Here is an 18,868-nt window from a genome sequence, read left to right as displayed (position 1 = left end):
TATTACCTCAGTCCTTCCACTTAGTAGCTCATGTTTCAGGTTCCTGGGAACCCCAGCCATATCCTGAGTCTGGTTCTTGTAGTGGCTGGAAGAACAACAGTACCACTGTCCCTACTTACTTTCAGCATGAGATTCTCTATATAAGTACTGATCTTAGTACGGAACTATAAACTTAATTCAGAATAAATTCAGTGCTGCTGCCACTATGCATCAGGTTTATAAGACATCATTTTAGGCATCAAAGGATTTTTTGCTTTAACTTAGCAAGTGTTTTGAGATCACATGCCACTGTATTTATGAAAAGAAGTTCTTTTTGACTCAGAAAATATACCATCTGCATTTGCTATGGGTCAAGCTGCAATTTGTTCCTGAATCAGTCACCCAACCCTAATTCTAATAGAATACCTCTGAATAGTTTTATACTAATAACTGCTCTGTAGAGACTCTTGAAATTATAATATATTAAAGACCAATCAGCCTATCAGAAGAACATGTAATTTTATGTTCATTACTTCTTGGTTCCTGACTATAGAATTTGGATGGTTGCACCTCAATTAAAAGTTGAATCAAAGTTAATATAATTTAAATAAAAACTTCAATAAAAAGTTAAAGTTCTGTTCTTAATAGCATTAATACCCTCTAATGACCGCTATGGTCATTACCACTAGATAACTGACCTTCTTGAACCTCTCTTCACATAGAAACCTTTCTCCCAACACAGTCAATTATTTAGCAGTAATGAGTGCTCTGTAAGAGATTATTGTTTAACCAAGTACCTTGACACACTGCTTTTTCCCTGTTATCTCTATTCTTCAACAAATGGTACATTTTTTTTTCTATTATAGGCTTTTCAGTTCTGAGGATAGAAGGCTGTGGTCTTATCCTTTCCAATGCAAAAGTTCGCCATGTAATTGGCAAAGCTTCAGATATAATTAAAATCTTGAAAATTAGGATGCTATGAAACACTGTTTGTAAGTAGAAACTGTGGCCCTATAAGACTGAGTAGTTCTGAGGGCAGGTTTGAGATACCTACAGAAAATGAGGAATACAAAAGAAATATTGCTGGGGATGAAAAGACACAATTCTCTAACAGCATGTGGACAAAAGAATGAAAAGAGAAAAATGAATTTAAAAAAGACAGAAAGATTCAGGAGCATAAAGGAAATGAAAGGAAAAAGTGAATGAAAGAACAAATAAAGAAAAGAAAGGAAAGCATGAGAGAAATTAAATTTGGGTGGACAGAATTCATTTTCATAAAGAAAGAAATATTTTTGGCAGAGTCCTGGAAGCATTAAATATTAACGGATCTTTGTTACTGTAGAACTGTGAGAATTACTGGTTCAGTGAGCTCAGGAAAAGACTGGAAGACGAAAGTCCTGAATTCTAATTGCAGCTGGCTGGATGACTCTCCCTGTAACTGTAGAGAAGGCTCTTCACCCCTCTGCCTCAGTTTCTTTCTCTGTAAAATGTAAAACATACCTTTTTTTCAAAAGGCATTCTGAAGTTTAAGTATGCTGTGCTTCAAAAATACTAAGCATTAGTAGCTACTAATGCTGTTAACTATGTCCTATTCCTCATATCTTTCTTAAGGATGTCAGGCAGGTTATTTTGATTTCAAGTTTTTTGTATAAGATTCATGAAGAACCTTTCAATTCAAATGCTCAGGTTGAAGTATCTCAAGCATTTTGCACAAATTCAGTTAGGAATAACTTCCCCCCCCCCCAAAGAAATCTTGCCTAATCAATTTAAGAGAGCAAGCATATTCTAATCAGTTTATTTTGAATGTTCTGAACACTGTTGCTCCTTCTTGCTCCTCTGTACACGAAGGGAGCTATAGTCAGATTGTGGAACAAAACCTGATGTATCTAGTAGAAATACCAGTGTGCTATACTTAGAAATAAGATAACGAAAGTCAGAGATTTAAAATCTGCATGGCACTGTTATATATTACTTGCTCTATGAGAGGGTATTTTGGCACAAAATACATGAGAAAAGGTCCATATAATGCCTTAATCCAGTATATGGAAAAGAATGTCCTAAATGAGTCCTTTGCTCATTCAAAAGCAGTAAATACCTTTTAAAGTCTTCGATGAATTCCCATCTGCTCTTTTTCCTTAGAAAAAGGCCTTGAAATCCAAAAGGAAGTAATACATTGCCCTATTGCCAACATTGCAGCTGTTTAGAAGACAACACAGGAGACATTTCTTCAAATGAATTTTTCTACACTAATATTTTATCTCTTAAACCCCCAGCTTTTTTCATAGTTTATCTGTTAACACTGATTGAGGTTTCCTCTGTAATTGAGCTACTTCACTAAGTAAGGGCACAACAGAGAACAGCAGGGAGAGGGCCTACAAAGCAAACTGCTTATGACACAGCTCCTATTATAAAGGAGTTAAGCTAGATTTTTTTCTTAATGAGAAGACTGTAGGAAAGTGTAATATTCTATTCTGTTCTGGAAAATACTACAGGTAGGATTGCTGTATATAGAACCCTGTCAAGTAAACAGTTTACTACACTGGAACAAAATGGAGCAAGAAGGATTTTTTTATTATTTGTATAAAATATATTGTTCTTCCAGGCTGCAGTGAAATAGTTTCTATTTAATTGCAGAGAAATCCTAAGAAGGTTACAGCAGTGAAACATTAAAATTCTAAGGGCAACTAATAACATTAAAACTTTATAGCCCCAGATAGAATAATTTAGACAAAAACAACATGAACATATGTTTTGTGTAATAATAACAAACATTTATAGCTGTCAAGAGAGAAAAACACAGGTTTATGCACACCTTAATGGCGTGCATGGGTGAGCATGAGTATATTTAAAACATAATATATTACAAAATTGACAGCAGGCATGACTCTTCTGGGTACTATGTTAAATCAATGAATAAATTACGAAAAGTGTGCTGTGGCTGTTTGGATGTGTAATTGAGCTTAACGTATGTAGTGTTATTTCAAAAGAAACTGTTCAAGGAGTTTCTAGACCAATCCACTATGCATCTTTACTAAGCTGTTTACAAATAACAATAAATGAAACTGTCTCACAGTAGGAAGGAAGTTTAGTTATACACATTACGTAAATGGGAGAAAAGTTAATTTTAATATGTTTTTCAAGAATTAAAAACAAACTTATTATAATATTGCTAGGATTCACTGAATTGGAAATCAACATTTTTCATGTTCAGTTTTACGTTTATTTTAATTAGCTGATACTCTACAAACAAAAGTCTTTGTAGCAATACATGTCAGGAATAAGTCCACTGAGATAAATATGGATGCTTCATACAATATCTACACTAAAGAGTATGAATCAAGGCCCAAATGAATAAATTAGCAAAAACATGAACTTAAATATATTCTATTTCCTTAAAATATTGCCTGTCCAACAGATAAACAACATATTTTTAAAACATTTTATTACCTTAGAAATGTATGAAAGTAACTTTTAAAGCTTATTGTTGACTAGTTAATAACAAAAAAGAACAGATTTGCAAACTAACCCATTAGTTGTCATATTTTGAAAGAAATAGCTGGGCATATACTTCCATTCCTTGTTTCAGGGATGTTACTGCAGCCAGACTGTAAAATAGAAATTCATCCTATTTTCTTGCATTCCTCTTTATATTTTGCTGTTCTAGTAGTACTAAACTCTTGCACCTCAAATCTAAGATAGGAAAGGTAGCCTGTACAAGTTAATACTTGTACTTAACATCCTTGCAGTCTCCAGGAAAATTTGCCAAACCAACAGCAAGGACAGAAAAGAGACGCTGACGTCAGTCACCTCCTTGTTGCCTCCCTTCTCTGAGCTGAAATGACGGTCCTTGAATGTCAGCAATCATAAATGTACCATTCTAGACTTCTGTTGCACACCTTAGCTTTCAGTCATAGTGTTTCAGAACACATGGTGCCAAACACTTAAGCAGATCTGAACTTTTTCCTTTCCATTTTTCTCTCTCCTTTCTTGCTATTTTTCTCCATTTCATAAGGGATGATGTGACCTGTCAGCATCAGCCATACTCGTGATGTTCTTAGGGCTCATAAACTCAAGGATTAAGGCATACTGTGCTAAATGCCTGGCTCCTTTCTATAACATGATTGTAAAGAGGAAAAAGAGGATGAAGAAATGAAGTGTACATGCCCAGATGAGCTATTCTTTCTCTCTGGCCTGATGATGGTTCATAAAGCATGCTATGGTGCGATTATAAAAGAATATGGCATACCACCTGTCTCCTGGTCAGAAATCCCATTTTACATTTAAAGCCATCTTAGGTTAACTGTCATTAATGTTTACAGCTGCCCATGGGACGTGGCTAAGTACACTACTACCACACATATTTTTCTGCAGTTACTTCCAGGTGTTTAAGAAACAAGTCTAAATTTCTAAATGTGATGTATTCCCCATTGTATCTCCCACATTAGTTACACTACCCTGAGCAAGTATAATTATCAATAAATTAGGAGCATCTGAGATATTATAGGAAAGGCTTAACTAAAAATCCTGACAAAATACTGAAAAAAAGATACAAAAAACCATTATCCACAAGTCTTTTAATATGAAGTCTATGTTTAACCAAGTGATCTACTAAAAAGGTTGTGTGTTTTTTTTCATAACGTAGACACACAGAAAGAATTCAGGTCACACAATGCTCAGCATAGTATTCTGTTGCCTTCTAATAGATTAGCTTAAAAAACTAGCAAAATCTGTAACATCACTCTGAATCTAAAGTTTAAGTGTAGTCAAGTGTACTATGCCACAAGACATTTAAGAACAAGTAAGATTTAAAATGCAGGATGTCCAAGTAGATTTTTCCTTCAAGCATTGTTTTACCTGATTTCCCTTTTGTGACCACCACAGTGAAGAATAGCTGCTTTAAGTATACAGCTGAGACTAGAACGGAAAGATTCTACAGATTAAATCGTTGCTAGAAGATGTTGTTTTGAAAGACTAAAACAGGAACTGAGTTGAAAAAAAAGGAAATGCCACCCAATCATGCTGAATATAAAAGTAATTAAAATACTTTAAAAAGAATAAAAAAATGCAGAAGATAAAATTTACCTTTATCTAATAGTATCTTTGTTCACATCAATGTTCCTTTTGTTCTCTATTACACATTTAATCACTCTTCGACATCAACCATAACAGCAAAACCTCAAATACTGAACTGATAATTAAACACAGTAATATTTATAAGATGTTAGTTTATTCTGTAGATATGAACACTTAATTTAATGCACAAATACAATGAAAGTAAAATTTCTTTTTAAAGATAAGAGGAGTGCCATGCCAGTCACTCTTCAATTGAATGAAGCAGTAATTTTTGTTTTCAGAGCAGTAATATAATTTTAATAAAATGACAAAGATAGAATGCTATTAACAGAAGCAACAATCTTTAGTAATCACAATTGGCAATAGCATCCATATTAAGCTGCCATTTTTGAAGGACAGAATTTTTAGGACACTATATCAAATCACTAGCTTTTTAAACATTATTTTTTCAAAAGCAAAACGTGGTGGAACAGTTTGCACCAAAAAAACAGAAAGCATCTCAGTACAGGAGGCAAGCTGAGTTTACTCCACTGAAACCTGCACTACCAGAGGTAATCAGGATGAGAGGCGTGACCTGACACTGCATTGCTACTACCAGAGCTAGAAAAATAGGCTAGTGGGGAAAGTAGAAGGAAACCTTGTAAGCCCACCTCTAGCTCTTATGCCACATTATCTGAACGATCCAAAATATTTATCATTGAGATGACTGGTAAACAATACGTTGTGTAGCATTCAAACTTTATTCTTTGATCTGACCAGAACCAATTTTGATTGCAAATCAGCTAGGATGTCTACAGAGTGCTAGCTTTCAGCCCTACTGCACTTCGATCTGGGTCTGACCACGCAGCGAACCCTGTAAGAAGAGTCTCCCCACACAGTTCTTGTTTCACTTGTGGTCCTGGAAATCTTGAACTATTTTGAAGAGCAACAGACAGCATGGAGGGCAAGGGACCAGGAATAAGAAATGAGGAAGGACAGTTAACTTAAAAGATCTGAATTTCAAATAATTTGTTTCGTTAGTGATAATTATCTATAAAGCCAACCACCAGACTTGTTCCACCAAGACATTTTCAGTCAGCTAGGATTCCATCTTTTCACTTGTTTATTTGTGAATTTATTTTATTGTGTTCCATTAACGTCTGAATTCAAACTCAAAAAATAAATAAAGAAAAAAGCTGTTTCTCCTGTGGCTGTAAAAACTTGGCCTTGAATGGACACACAGGGTTCTGAGCCCACACAGAAAAGGAGACAAGTAATAGTTCTAACAGGCTATTCTAGCAATTTCTGCTTTAGAGTGGGAAATGTCCAGTTTTCTGTAAAATAAATCTGGGTATTTTTGTGTGCATGTTACCAAAATCTTACTAAATGTAGATTTCTCTGGAAAACTAAGAAGCATATAAAACAATAGGCAGACATGAATAAGAGAAGTCTTCCACCTATATTCACTGCTGAAAATATGTTCTATTAAAAATACAGAACAAAATGCATCGATATGATTGTATAGATAAAGCAGAATGAACAGATACTGGAAAAATAGAAAATCAAGACTTTGAGTGGTTAATACTTAGTTTAAGTCACTTAAGATAAATGTGTTCATATGAATACATGCACAAATACACTTGTGCTTTTATGTTTTCAAACACAACTGGAATTTTTGCTTAAATAAAACTTGTCAGAGTTGGTCCAGATATGCATGTGAAGTTACAATAGCCTAACATACCTTCAGAGTTTCAGATAATAGTGTTCAAAGATTCAAATAGCATTTTGATAAAATTTGCCCCTTGGGCGTATGTCAGTTTAAATATCTCTTCTCATCAAGTTCTCAGTCCGCACTTGTTCTCAGTGGAGTGATTTAGATTTAAAACATCTTTCAAACTGAACTTGATCTATGTTTTAATAGAAAGTAGCCTTACTTATTCTTTAAGTCAAAAATCAAAATTTCTTCGCTGTTTAAGCATAACTGTTTCCATTAACAGTGATGCCTGTTAAAGAGCCTACAGTTGCCAAAAGTAATCAATATACAGTATCTAGAATCACCAAGGTGTAAAAATTATAGAAGCATACTATAAATAACACAAGATACCTTGGTGTCCTTGTTCACATCTGTGATTAGAATACGACTTTTGATATTTTTGCAGTAAATATTAGAATATGTTGGTTTGAAAATGTACCTATGTTTTATAACACAACTGAATATTGTCCTTAATAGTAGATGCAGTTTAGCTGCAAAAATAGGACTTTTTTAATGTGTGGTGCTCTACATATTATACTTGGTAGTGAGCTTAATAAACCAGAGATAAGGTTACTTTTAGATTCAATGAAAAAAAATGAGGAGCTCTGCTACCATTTTAGAAATTTGGCTTGTTAAAGATTATTAAAATTATTTTAGATACCATGTAAACAATACTGTCATACAGAATTTGCAGCAGATATGCAAGGAGGCTGATGGATATATGAGAAAACAATCTCTGTGAGCTAAAATGGGACCCAGGTTTGTTTAACTAAGACTTCAGGGACACAATTTAATGAAAAACTAGCAAAATATTTAGTTAACTTGTGATACAGAGAAGTTTCATCAGGGCTTTCATGTAACATGAAAGAACAGGTTTAGGATGGAGCTCATGTTCATTTGTCTTCTCTTACTGCAGTCCAAACACTGGCTGCTTAGCTTCATTCCTTTCTCCATGAAGGGAGGCTCTGAATTAAACACAAAGTTGTTCCTCCTTCCCACTAAAAGGCACACAATTAACAACTCAGGAGAAACAGCTTCCAGTAAACAGCAGTGAATCTACCATGTGGGAAGCTGAATGTACATTCAACAGCCCTAAATCTTTTTTTTGGGCACCTCTGATGTTTTTGCTTTCAGTCAGTCAGAAAAAAAATCTACAACTATTTAAACAAAAGAAACATTTTCAAAATACAGCTCTTCCAGATATGTAACATTTAAATTCTTCTATCAGCTGAAAATGACTTCCAAAAGCAATGGTAAAGTGTTACCAATCCATTTACAAGCACATCTGCATAATCCTGCACCTTAGCCATTTAAAAATGTACTACTTATTATCACAACATATTACCCCCATAACAATGGTTAGATTCATCCCAGGTGGCCTCAGTAAGGCTGGCTGTGGATTTCCAGGCAGTGGGGAGGAACTGCCCAGCCTCTTTCCCTGTGAAGCAGCCCATCACCAGCATGGTCCACAGCACGCTCACAGAGGCACAACAAGATGAGGCTACCAAGGACATGACTTGATTTACAGCATTTCCTGGAAGATCTCAGTTGTGTAAACCCTTATGAGTGTCCAGCTGGAATGTAATATTCTTCCTTCAGAAAAGGAACAATAGCTCTGACACCTCCCTCTCTCAGTGTGTGTGTGGGAGAAAGCCCTTGTAAAAGAGGTGACCAAAGGAAGGTTTTAAGGTTTAGTTTGCTTGTGTCTGTGTTTGTGAAAAAGGCCTTGGTCTAATGACCCTAAAATTCAGATTTTATGAGCTTGGAAACTTACAATCTTTCACCCCAAAATTGCTTGCTCAGGTAAGGCATTTTAACTAAGCAAGAACTTGTTCAAATACATAATTCCTTTACTCTAGGCAGAAGAATCTTAGCAGTTTTATGATGAAGAGGAGGTATTCTGTGAATATTATTCTGTATGCAATGTATCAATTTAAGGTCACATTCACTTAGAAATTTAAGAAGATAACATGGCTGCTTTGGTTATGCATAGGTTTTTGAAAGCTTCTGCCTATCTGAAGAAAATTTTGCTTCAAAGTGTGATAAAGAGAGGCACTTTTTTGGCAAGGCAAAGGTTTTGTCACTAAAAAACCCTGTACCAGAAAGGTACTAAAATTCTGTGTTTTCTTTCTATCTATACTAAAATTCTCATGTAAAATTTTCCAACTAATTCTCAGTACTTTCAACAAAGTTTTTCTGCCCAGTTGTCATGATCACGTCTTTGATACCCTTCAGTAGATCCTATTTATCTATATTTCTTGTTTGTACAGTTAAGACTCACTGTAAGTCAGTCCCATTCAATTTTCCATATTCAGGCTGTCCTTTTACCAATGCTTGCTTCTGCTACTACACTTATTCTGAAACACCTTTCTGTTTCCTTTTATTCATCCACTGTAAAATGGTGTGTAAATTTCTGGTTTCACCTCTCAAAGCCTTCCTGAAGATACTTTGTGTTACAGTGATGGCTAGGTCTGTGCACATTCTAGGCGATGTCTGTAAGATTAGAAATACATAACTTATAAAGCAAGGTATTAGAAACTAGCAAAGTGAAGAACTTGAAGTGTCTAGCTGCAGTAAAAGACACAAATATTCATTCTTCTTGCTTCTTTCTTAGGTTCTTTTCATTGTTACATCAACATAGCTTGTTTTAATTAGCTTGGAAATTCTTAACGGATGTTTTCAATTCTATACTTGGATAACTAACACAAAAAAACCTCAGTTGTGAATCATATGCTCCAGTAAAAACACTAAAAGACAGACTTATTCCTCACAAAACCAGAATTTTGTCTATTGATTTATAGGATTTTGTAAATACTACTACCCTTTTAATCCATTTAACCAATTCATCCATGGTTCAAATCCTTACCATAGAAGCTGACAGATCACATACTAAAATACCTAAAGCCAAGCAAAATAATAACTGTAGATGCATTCTACATTTCTGTAGGGCACAATTAACAGCATCATTTGTACTTAAGAGTGAGATCACAGTATCTTTAGTCTAGACTTCCAAAGTTCCAAAAGATTCAGAATTGAAATGTCACATGAATGATTTTAAACTGTTCAGCTGTTAGGCACAATACTAGTATTTACGTACAGACAGCAGTTTAAACATTCAGCAGTTTAAGACTATGCCTCGATGGCAACATAGCAGAACCTTCTGTTCTAATTACAGGAAATCACTTCTCCTATTACTATCTTTTGAAGTAGTGAATGTAGCGCAATACTTTTCGGCACAGAAATACTCTGTAAGGTATTATAAGGTATTTTATTCACCAGTGAAAAGGAGTAACTAACTGCACCCAAGACTATCCAGTTGTCCTGAACAGAAGAGACTAATATATTCAGCTGAAACTGCAAAGAATTAAAGTGGCAGATGGTCATTACTGATACTGGAAGTAAGCCTGGATAAAGGTGGTTGGAACTTCAGTTTAATGTCTGATCTATAAGGTGTTGCATTCACGGCATAAAACTCTCTCATGTCTAGATGGCAATGTAGCTCATTATGGACACATTAGAGAAAAAAAATTACTTCTGCTAAAGCACAAACACCAACTTTCCTTGCATATTTCTTTTCCAAGAAAAGACTTGATTAGGCCATGAGATAACCGTAGACCAGGATGGCATGTGTATCACCAGATGAAATTCCCTTTCCATATGTCTGTACAATGTCAGAGATGGAAGCCTGATTTCCATTTCACTATCTTTCAAATTGTTACTGACAAAGTGATGGCTATTAACTTGACATTTTATTCCACAATATTAAGAACATGAGACACAGGATTGAATGCATGCGTCTGATCCTGAGTTGGTACATGTGGAAGACAGAGAAAGAGAGACTGTAAATTAAATAAATAAATTCAGTTTAAGGTGTGAAGTTTTAAAAGTCCCCTGTGACTTAACTCCAGGAATCCAAGTAAAATGATCCCTCTAGCACATGCTATTCCTGCCCTTTCCCTAGAAGCAACTAACTCAAGGAGAAGAGAATGAAGGCCAGTTACACATGTCATTTGACAACTTCAAAGCACTGACAACTACAATAATACACCAAATACTCCAAATGCATATATTGGACACTAGAAACCCAGGTTATATAAGTAAAAACACTAGATTCTGAAATCATGCTCTTTGTTATCTGTTGACAATATTTAAGACTGTCACAATAATAGACTTTCCCTGTTTTTAAATAATGGAAGACATCAGGAAAAGTACCAGTGTGTTGGCTTTAATATTACAGTAAATACATCATACTGATGTTTGCAGTTTAGAAATCTAGAGCTGATAAAAGACACTGAGAAAAAGCAAATTATCTACTCACAAACGTGATATTTCTCTGAACTGATCACAAAGATACCAAAATACTTCATTTGTACATTCCTTTTGTAACAAAGCATTAATCTAAATGTTGTAGTAATAGCAGCATGATTGGATGGCCAGGACAAGTTACAAGTCTGAAGTAATAAAGGACGGATTGTTACCAATCTCTAACCTTTGCTCTGTCTTGTCCATTTCACAAATTCATCCTCATACTAAAACTCTGAGCAGAATATAATTGTTCTGGACTGCAGTGTTTTGTCCACCCACCAGGTCTGAGACCAGTGTTACTACAAAACTGTCAGTCAAGGAGTGTTCCCAGAATCCCAAACTTGGTAGATATTAAACAACTTCCCCAGGTTTTCATTTTCTTCATGAAAATCACTTTTCTGTGTACTGAAGACTGTTTGTTTAGAATGGCTGTAAAAACTGTGAAATTATGTGCAACTGAGTGGGATATGATCCTGAAAGTGTGGGATGCTTAATTACATATCAAGAGGAAATTACACTGGTTTTCTTTTTCCCTTTATATGAAGGTTTGTTTTACCATTTCAAACTCTGTTATTCTGAGCCATCTACTATTTCTGTGATTTTAGGTTTACTTTATTAAACATATTTTTACCTCCTCTTCTAATATTCTTTAAATCCTTACTGCTTCTATCATTAGCTCACTGACAGACAAGTCCATTACAGAGTTAAGACAATCTTCTCAAGTGCTTTTTACCTGAGACAATTAAGTCAGATTTCAGTGTTCTAAGCATTATGCCCAACGCCTTAACCAGTTTCAGTTTCATGCTTATTTCTCTGAAGCTGGAATGGAAACGTAGAAAAGCTTTTCAGTAATACAGCAATTATTCTGGAAAGGAACATGTCCAGAATATATATATATTTACAAAATATATACATTTATATATTTCTAGAGTACACCATTATTCTTTTAACCTATGAGACTTTAGGTTCTGATGTTATGCTCTAAACTGTTACACAAAAAACCCCAAAACTTAATTCAAACATTTACTTGCAGAATAAAAATATCCAGATCCAAAAATTATATTCATGAACTAACTGTCCAAATGCACACTGGAAGTAGAACTTACCGTAAGAATACTATTCCATACAATTTTGAATGAAGGAGAATGCCTACTATGGGCAAATATTATTAAGATTTGTACCCTTTTCAAGGACATTAGTTACACAATTAACTTACAAGCTCTTCAGAAAGCAACGAACTTTTCCACCACACTGCGAGTTAAATAGACCAGGGTAATACTCAGGCAGTAACACTCACAGCCACTAGATAAGAACGTACATTGTGTTATTTTTCAATACCACTCTTTACTGTTTGTTGAAAGCAATACTGTTCCAGTAGGCCTTCCCTGATGGAGAAGAAGTGGCCCAATTATAAAGAGATCAGTTACTAAACAAGTGGTCTCAGACATCTCCAGAAGGTGAAAAAACACAAGATACACACATATATGCAAACATTCCTCCTATTTTCCAGGTATTTTAGAATATTACTTACTATTTCCATCAGGAGAAAACCCCTACTGTTAGCTAACTGTCTTAAGAATCTGAAGGAAAGTCAGATGTATCATACGTCATATTTACTACTCATAATGTTGGATCAGTACTTGTTGGAACGTACTGTGGCAATTCTGAGATTTATTTTTAAAGGTACTTCTCAATAGGGTAAGAAGGCAAAACCTTATATCCTCCAATTTAAGCTGAATACTGTCATCATTTGTTTATTTATAGAAATGACAGAATAATAGTTTTAGTAAATGCTTATGTAAAGAGATCTCATTGTTTTTCTAAGATTGTACAGAGAATGCAATATATTAGAAGAGCTTAGGCATCAGAAATATTTAAAATCCCTTAAGTCTTCTATAGCAATCACTAAACCACTATGAAACTTATATGCAATAAAACTAAAAATTTCATAAACAAAATCTGAATTCTTGCAGAATGTCCCTCTCTCCCATCCACTCTCCATTGCTTGCACAAAAGATGCCACAGCACTATGAAAACATGTTTAAAAAGTCCTAAGGGAAAAGTTTCCTAGGGTCTTTGAAATTCCTCCTTTTCCTATTTCTTTACAGATTTCTAACACCAACACTGTTCCTGTAGTTTCTCAAACAAAGCAAAAAGAAAAATACCCTCTAGATATAATCTTTAGATTTCCTATTATACTTCTCAGGTTCCTTTTGGCTTTTGAAATAAATGCAGACTGAAATCTAGTTATATTACCAACTGTATTTTAATTTTAGTTAATCTTTCAGCATGAAGAAGTAGATGGTATTTGACTGCACTATTGCCCATACTTAAAGAATCATATAGGGATGTGATTTAATGAATGAAATAACCTGAAAATACTTTTTGTTTGGTCACATTTTGTCTACTTGTGTTTTTATTTAACTTGTAGACACAGAAAAAGCATTGCTTCAGGTTCCTAGCTATATGATAAAAAGCACAGAGCAAGGAGCTACTACCTATCTATACAAAAAATTTACTGCAACATAAACCATGCCTCCATTTCTCCCTTTTCAAGCAAATATTTGAATACAATTATTCCAAGCTAGGTATTCCATAATTTTCAGAGCAAAATCAAGCTGGATTTTAGAACACTTTTTATGTGATAATTTTGATTAAGTAGTTAGACTTTTGGCCATGGATGAATCAAGCTGTTCAGAGATAATAGGGTCTTATTATTGTTGAGGTAGAAACTTAACTTTGAGATGGTCTGTTTACTTTAACAAACCTAACTATGAAACCAAGTGTTGCTCCACCACCTACTTCCTAAATTAAGAGCTATGTGGCACCTATGTGGAACCTACTTCCTAAATTAAGAGCTATTTTCCACCGTGCAAGTGACAAGGGATATCAGTTCAAAATGTGTCTCCTGCATATAGGTCTTTTCCTGTATTTTTGCTTCACTGTTATCCTTGGCTCTTCGGCCACCATCTCTAAGATCATTCTTGCTATGTAGAATTATGGTAGGAAAACACCAGAACATTTCATGTAATCCTAGCCAAGAGTCACTCTACAAACTACTCTCTAGGAAGCACTGAATATCAATGCAAAGAACTGTCTGGCATCAGAATCTGAAAATATACTCAGCACAACCATCTCTGTTATTTCTAGAAACAGGAATCTTGAATTTTTCTATATGTTTTAGTCTGCTGCATGCCAAGATGTTAAGTTATTGGCTTGCTCTGCTACATATTCTTTGCTTAAAACGCACTGCAAAAATCAACTCTTCAACACACTCTCCCTCAATCACCTTTGCTTACTACTGATGGTAATGAAGGGTCACAGACCCTATGCCAGAAGTTTCTATTCTGCATGGTGTCCCTAAACTGCTTGCACCAATTTGAATAAGCATGTTTTGTATTTAAAATGCTCTTACAAATATTAAGTTTAGCAACTGGTAAGTACTATAGCCCTCTTTAATAATTAATGTCTACAAAATTATGATAGGTATCAATACTTTACTCTTAAAGTACTTACTGTATTCAACACATGCACTATTATGGAGGACTTAAACTCAGAGCAAAAAGATTTGTGAAAAGGCATATGACCTTCTTCCCACTACAATGGCCATCCCCTAATTAAGCAATGCATCTGATAGTCATTAACAGGAATGAGATAATGAATCACTTTCTCTCTTCTTTGTTAATTTGCTGTAACCAAGCGGCTAATGGATGTCAGAGCTGAGTGATTGCACTGATTATAGTGATTTATAGTTGCAACAAAACAATTTAAAACCATTCTGATTATTCATGTTAAAGATGCTTTATGTTTTGTTTACTAAATGTTTTATGTTTCCCCCCATGCCCCTCCACACACAATGAGACAGGTCTTCCTGGAAAACTTGAAAGTTCTAAGATTTTTTTATTGTTTCAGAGTAAGTCACTTCATTTTGTTTATAAAAAAAAAAAAGTTTACCCAGTAGAAATGAAAAGCCTTAGGGTGGAAAGAAAACTTCAGTGGTGCCTAGTTCAAAAGAAGACGGAAATAAGAGGAAATAAGGCAAACTTCAAGCCACTTACCTTAGGGCTCCCAGTCCCTTCCTCATTCTCTGCAGACACATCAGTAGCCAGTATCTCTGCTTTGATGATATCCAGAGCCCTAAGAATCCAGCTGTGTTGCCGTTTGATTTGCCTCTGTAGTTCCTTCCATTGACTTGCAATCATCTGCAGCATGTCCTTCAGTCCTTCTCCAAAATGAAGGGGAAAAAAGTAAAAGCTGTAAACTCAACTGCATCTTTAAATATTATTCTTTATTCAAAGAATTAGTAGGATATTTAAAAGAATAAATGAAAAAATAATTTAAATGTATTTTCTCAGCAATAAATCCAAGCATTACTATTGTTCATACTGCAAAACAATGTTATAGAGTTAAAACATTTCTTTTAGCCAACACGTTAAATTTTGACTTTGTTTCAGCTGACAATTTCAAGAAGAAAAACCCACATAAACTGATTTCTATGCAGTAGGGAATGCTATGATACTCTCACCCTCTAATATCTAGTCTTTATCTTGAAACATTTCATAATCTTCCAGATACATTTTTCTTACCTCCAACTCCTGTATATATTTTCTGTAGTTTACACATTACTATTTTCTAAGTACATGGTAACATGCACTACCTTTCTCTGCTATGGCTTCTATACTTTTTTGGAACTACACATAGAAGTCACTGATTTTGTATAGCTTTCACATTACACAGACCTGACTGATGCTGTGAAACAAGAGAGGCACAATGTATAACATGATCAGAAAACAGTAGACCAAAGGATAACTTCAACCTGGATGAAAAGCATGTTAAGTAGGCCAAAATTAAGATGGCATTCTGTGGCAGTATACCCTGATTAAAATCCTATTATCATACAAGTCACGCAAACATCTAAAAATATAGGGGGTGGTGGGGATAGAGAAAGGAAAATCAGTATATCTGTCCCTCTCCTCTTGATTTAAGGCCTCTGCAGAAAGAGGCAAGCCTAACCAAAGGAAAAAGGTATTTTTAATTTTAATCTATTCCTCATAAATATACTAGATTTGATGTAAGAATTCATTTAAGTGGCAAAATAAAGCTTTACCAATGCAATTACCCATGCAGAGTATGTAAAAATATATATATATTTGAAATCCTAATTCATTATCTTAATGTTATTTCCATAGCACCTACATCAAAGAATGTGTCAGTGTGAAGTTTTCAGTGATGTGATTTCAATTGAAACTCAGCTGAGCAGCAAGACCAAAATAAAATGAACAGACTATTTGCAGGCAGTATTTCATTTTATAAGTATCACTGCATTGTATGCAGTATATGAAACATTTATAAATCTTGAAGGTCAATCTGATAATGTAAATATTAATAATACATAAGGAAGTGAATATATGCAGTAATTTACAGCAATGCTTCTTCATTCTTTAATAGTCTGGAGACATAAAGACTCGCAATATTTCAGAAGGATTTACCTGATTTGTGAGATACAATAAGCTCAAGAAGTTGACGTCCTTCTTCTACCACTGCTTCTTTTAAAGCACAGTGACTATCTACATTCAACTTAAAACTCTGCAAAAAAGAAAAGAAAGAAAAAGAGAGAAAAAACTCAGTATCAGACACTGGAGAGGCAGTTATCATAAAACACACGTACAAAATTACTTGCTGCTTTTTATCAAGAACCACATCCCCATTTACCCAATAGCCAAACTAATTTGCGATACTAAAAGCTATTGATATTTTGGATCTGGGCTCAAAATGTTTCCATTAGATCAGCAAAGTGCATCTGTGTTGAAACAGCTGACAAATCTAGAAATTCATTAGGTTTTATGAAAAGTCACAACCCGTAGGCTATATCTGGAGTAACAGTGTTCTATAAAATACACTAAATTTATGCCACCACATATGAGCTCTGTTTTTTTCAGATTTCTTTGAAATGTTGGTGATAGCACTATTTATGAAACCATAAAAAAATTACAGCATTGAATATATTGGCCTTATGTGCACTCATACAAATCTATTAATATTGTGTTTCTGAGTTAACTCTCATATCCGTTTTCAAAGAACAAATCAGACTGCTTTAGATCTCTGCATTCTTAATTTGCAAAGCAAGTATTTTTCATGCTTTTTTTCACTAATATTTTTACTAGTTTACAAAGAATCTCTGCTTTAACAGTGATTAAAATATTTTGTTTATTTTTTTTTTATTTTTACAAATTGCATTAAAATCTAGTGATAGAGAGAGGAACTGGAAACATGATCTACTATATGTTATGCCATTTCACACACCACTGATAACTTGGATAAACTTGTGAATTCTTTGACAGAGCTTCTCACTCATACTTGTGCGTAAGAAAGAGAAACAAAATACAATACAGAAAGGGGTACTTGCTGTATTTAATCATATATCATGTGCAGTCCTGAACACACACATGCAACTCTTGTTCTCTTTGAAATGTCTACGGAATGAACGAAAACAATATTTGACCCCTTGGAAGAAAAGAGTTTTGCCTTCTCTTGGGAATGAGTTAACTGACAGAGATGAAAGGAGACTTTGCAAGTGCACATTTGTAGCTTCTGGTTTTTATAAAACTTATAGTTCTCCAAATACTAGTGAGCATGCTAGCACCGAAGGAGCAGACACCACAAAATAGTCAAAAGCCATCGTTTCTTGAGGAAGCAACCATTTCCTTTCTTTCCTAACTCCTGTAGTCAGGCTGATTGGCATAGCAGAAAATAATATTGCCAGAACTGTAATAAAATTATGGTTTTTTACTGTATTTGTCATGGTTGAAAGAGGCACGTTGCTCAGACAGACTCTTAACAGTCTTTCAGGCAGCAGCGTACCTGACAGTTTGTGACAGAATGTTTTTGAGAATTCTCCATTCAAATAAAGAACAATAAACAGGAATTTTGCTACCTTCAGCATTTTGTCTAGCCCAATTTTCCTTGTACGGGCATCTGAATATATTGTTTTGTACCAGCTGTTGACAACTGGGTCAGTCAAGAGAAGTTTAAAAGGAAAAAGGATGCTTGGTTTATGTCTGGCCCTTTCTTAAATCTGGAGTTTTATGAACTCAAATCTAGAAGTTCTTTTTCCTTCGTAAGAGCACGTCTGAACAAGCACTGACAATATTTAATTTACTGTTTACTTAAAACAGGCTTGTACTGAATAGTTTGTAATCATGCACTTCACAGGAAATGCACTATGCGTGTGCCTCACACAGCAAAAGAGAACCTAAAGGACCTGAGAGTAGGTTGTGTAATTTCATATAATTGAAGTTGAGTATAGATGCAGCTGGATGTGGCACTGTCTCGAGATGATGTGGATGTGTTTGATAGGAAAATTGGAAAAGATGAGGTATTCTTTTTCATTAGGAAAAAAAAAGAGACTTGCTGTCCTAGAAAGGATTCATTTAATGTAATGCACCAGATACTACAATACAGCTTGATTTTCAGGTGCACCTATTAACCAGTAATAATGTTAAACTGAAGAAGCAAAATATGATGAATAAAGATGGGGCCAAACTTTTGGGTTTTGACTAGAAATATTCTCCTTGTGTAAAATTCTGATTTTATGGATAAATTATGCATGGCACAAATACCGTGAACATACATGAAATTTAGCAGAAATAAACCTTCCCAGCACAGAGGCATCAAAAGGAGGGAACCATTCATAGGAGTACAAATACAAACAGAAGCGAAGGGAACTGTCAGTTAATGTAATGAAGTATGAGTTTTGGCTTTAGAGTTATATATGTATAT

At 34.7% G+C, this 18,868-nt stretch overlaps 1 protein-coding gene across 2 annotated transcripts in view; it reads right to left on the bottom strand.

The window, feature by feature from the left end:
• Positions 1–18,868, bottom strand: part of AKAP6 (A-kinase anchoring protein 6) — a 293,798-nt gene that overhangs the window by 131,744 nt on the left and 143,186 nt on the right. For both annotated transcript variants that reach the window (XM_074824596.1, XM_074824595.1), the window contains 2 exons: positions 16,579–16,675; positions 15,148–15,314 (listed from right to left, as the gene is read on the bottom strand). In XM_074824596.1, the coding sequence (XP_074680697.1) occupies positions 15,148–15,314; positions 16,579–16,675 (264 nt within the window). The remainder of the gene's footprint in view (positions 1–15,147; positions 15,315–16,578; positions 16,676–18,868) is intronic.

This window comes from Strix aluco, chromosome 4 (assembly GCF_031877795.1).
Source record: "Strix aluco isolate bStrAlu1 chromosome 4, bStrAlu1.hap1, whole genome shotgun sequence".
Taxonomy (NCBI): domain Eukaryota; kingdom Metazoa; phylum Chordata; class Aves; order Strigiformes; family Strigidae; genus Strix; species Strix aluco.
Note: the sequence above shows the minus strand (reverse complement) of the source record. Positions and strands in the feature narration are given on the sequence as shown.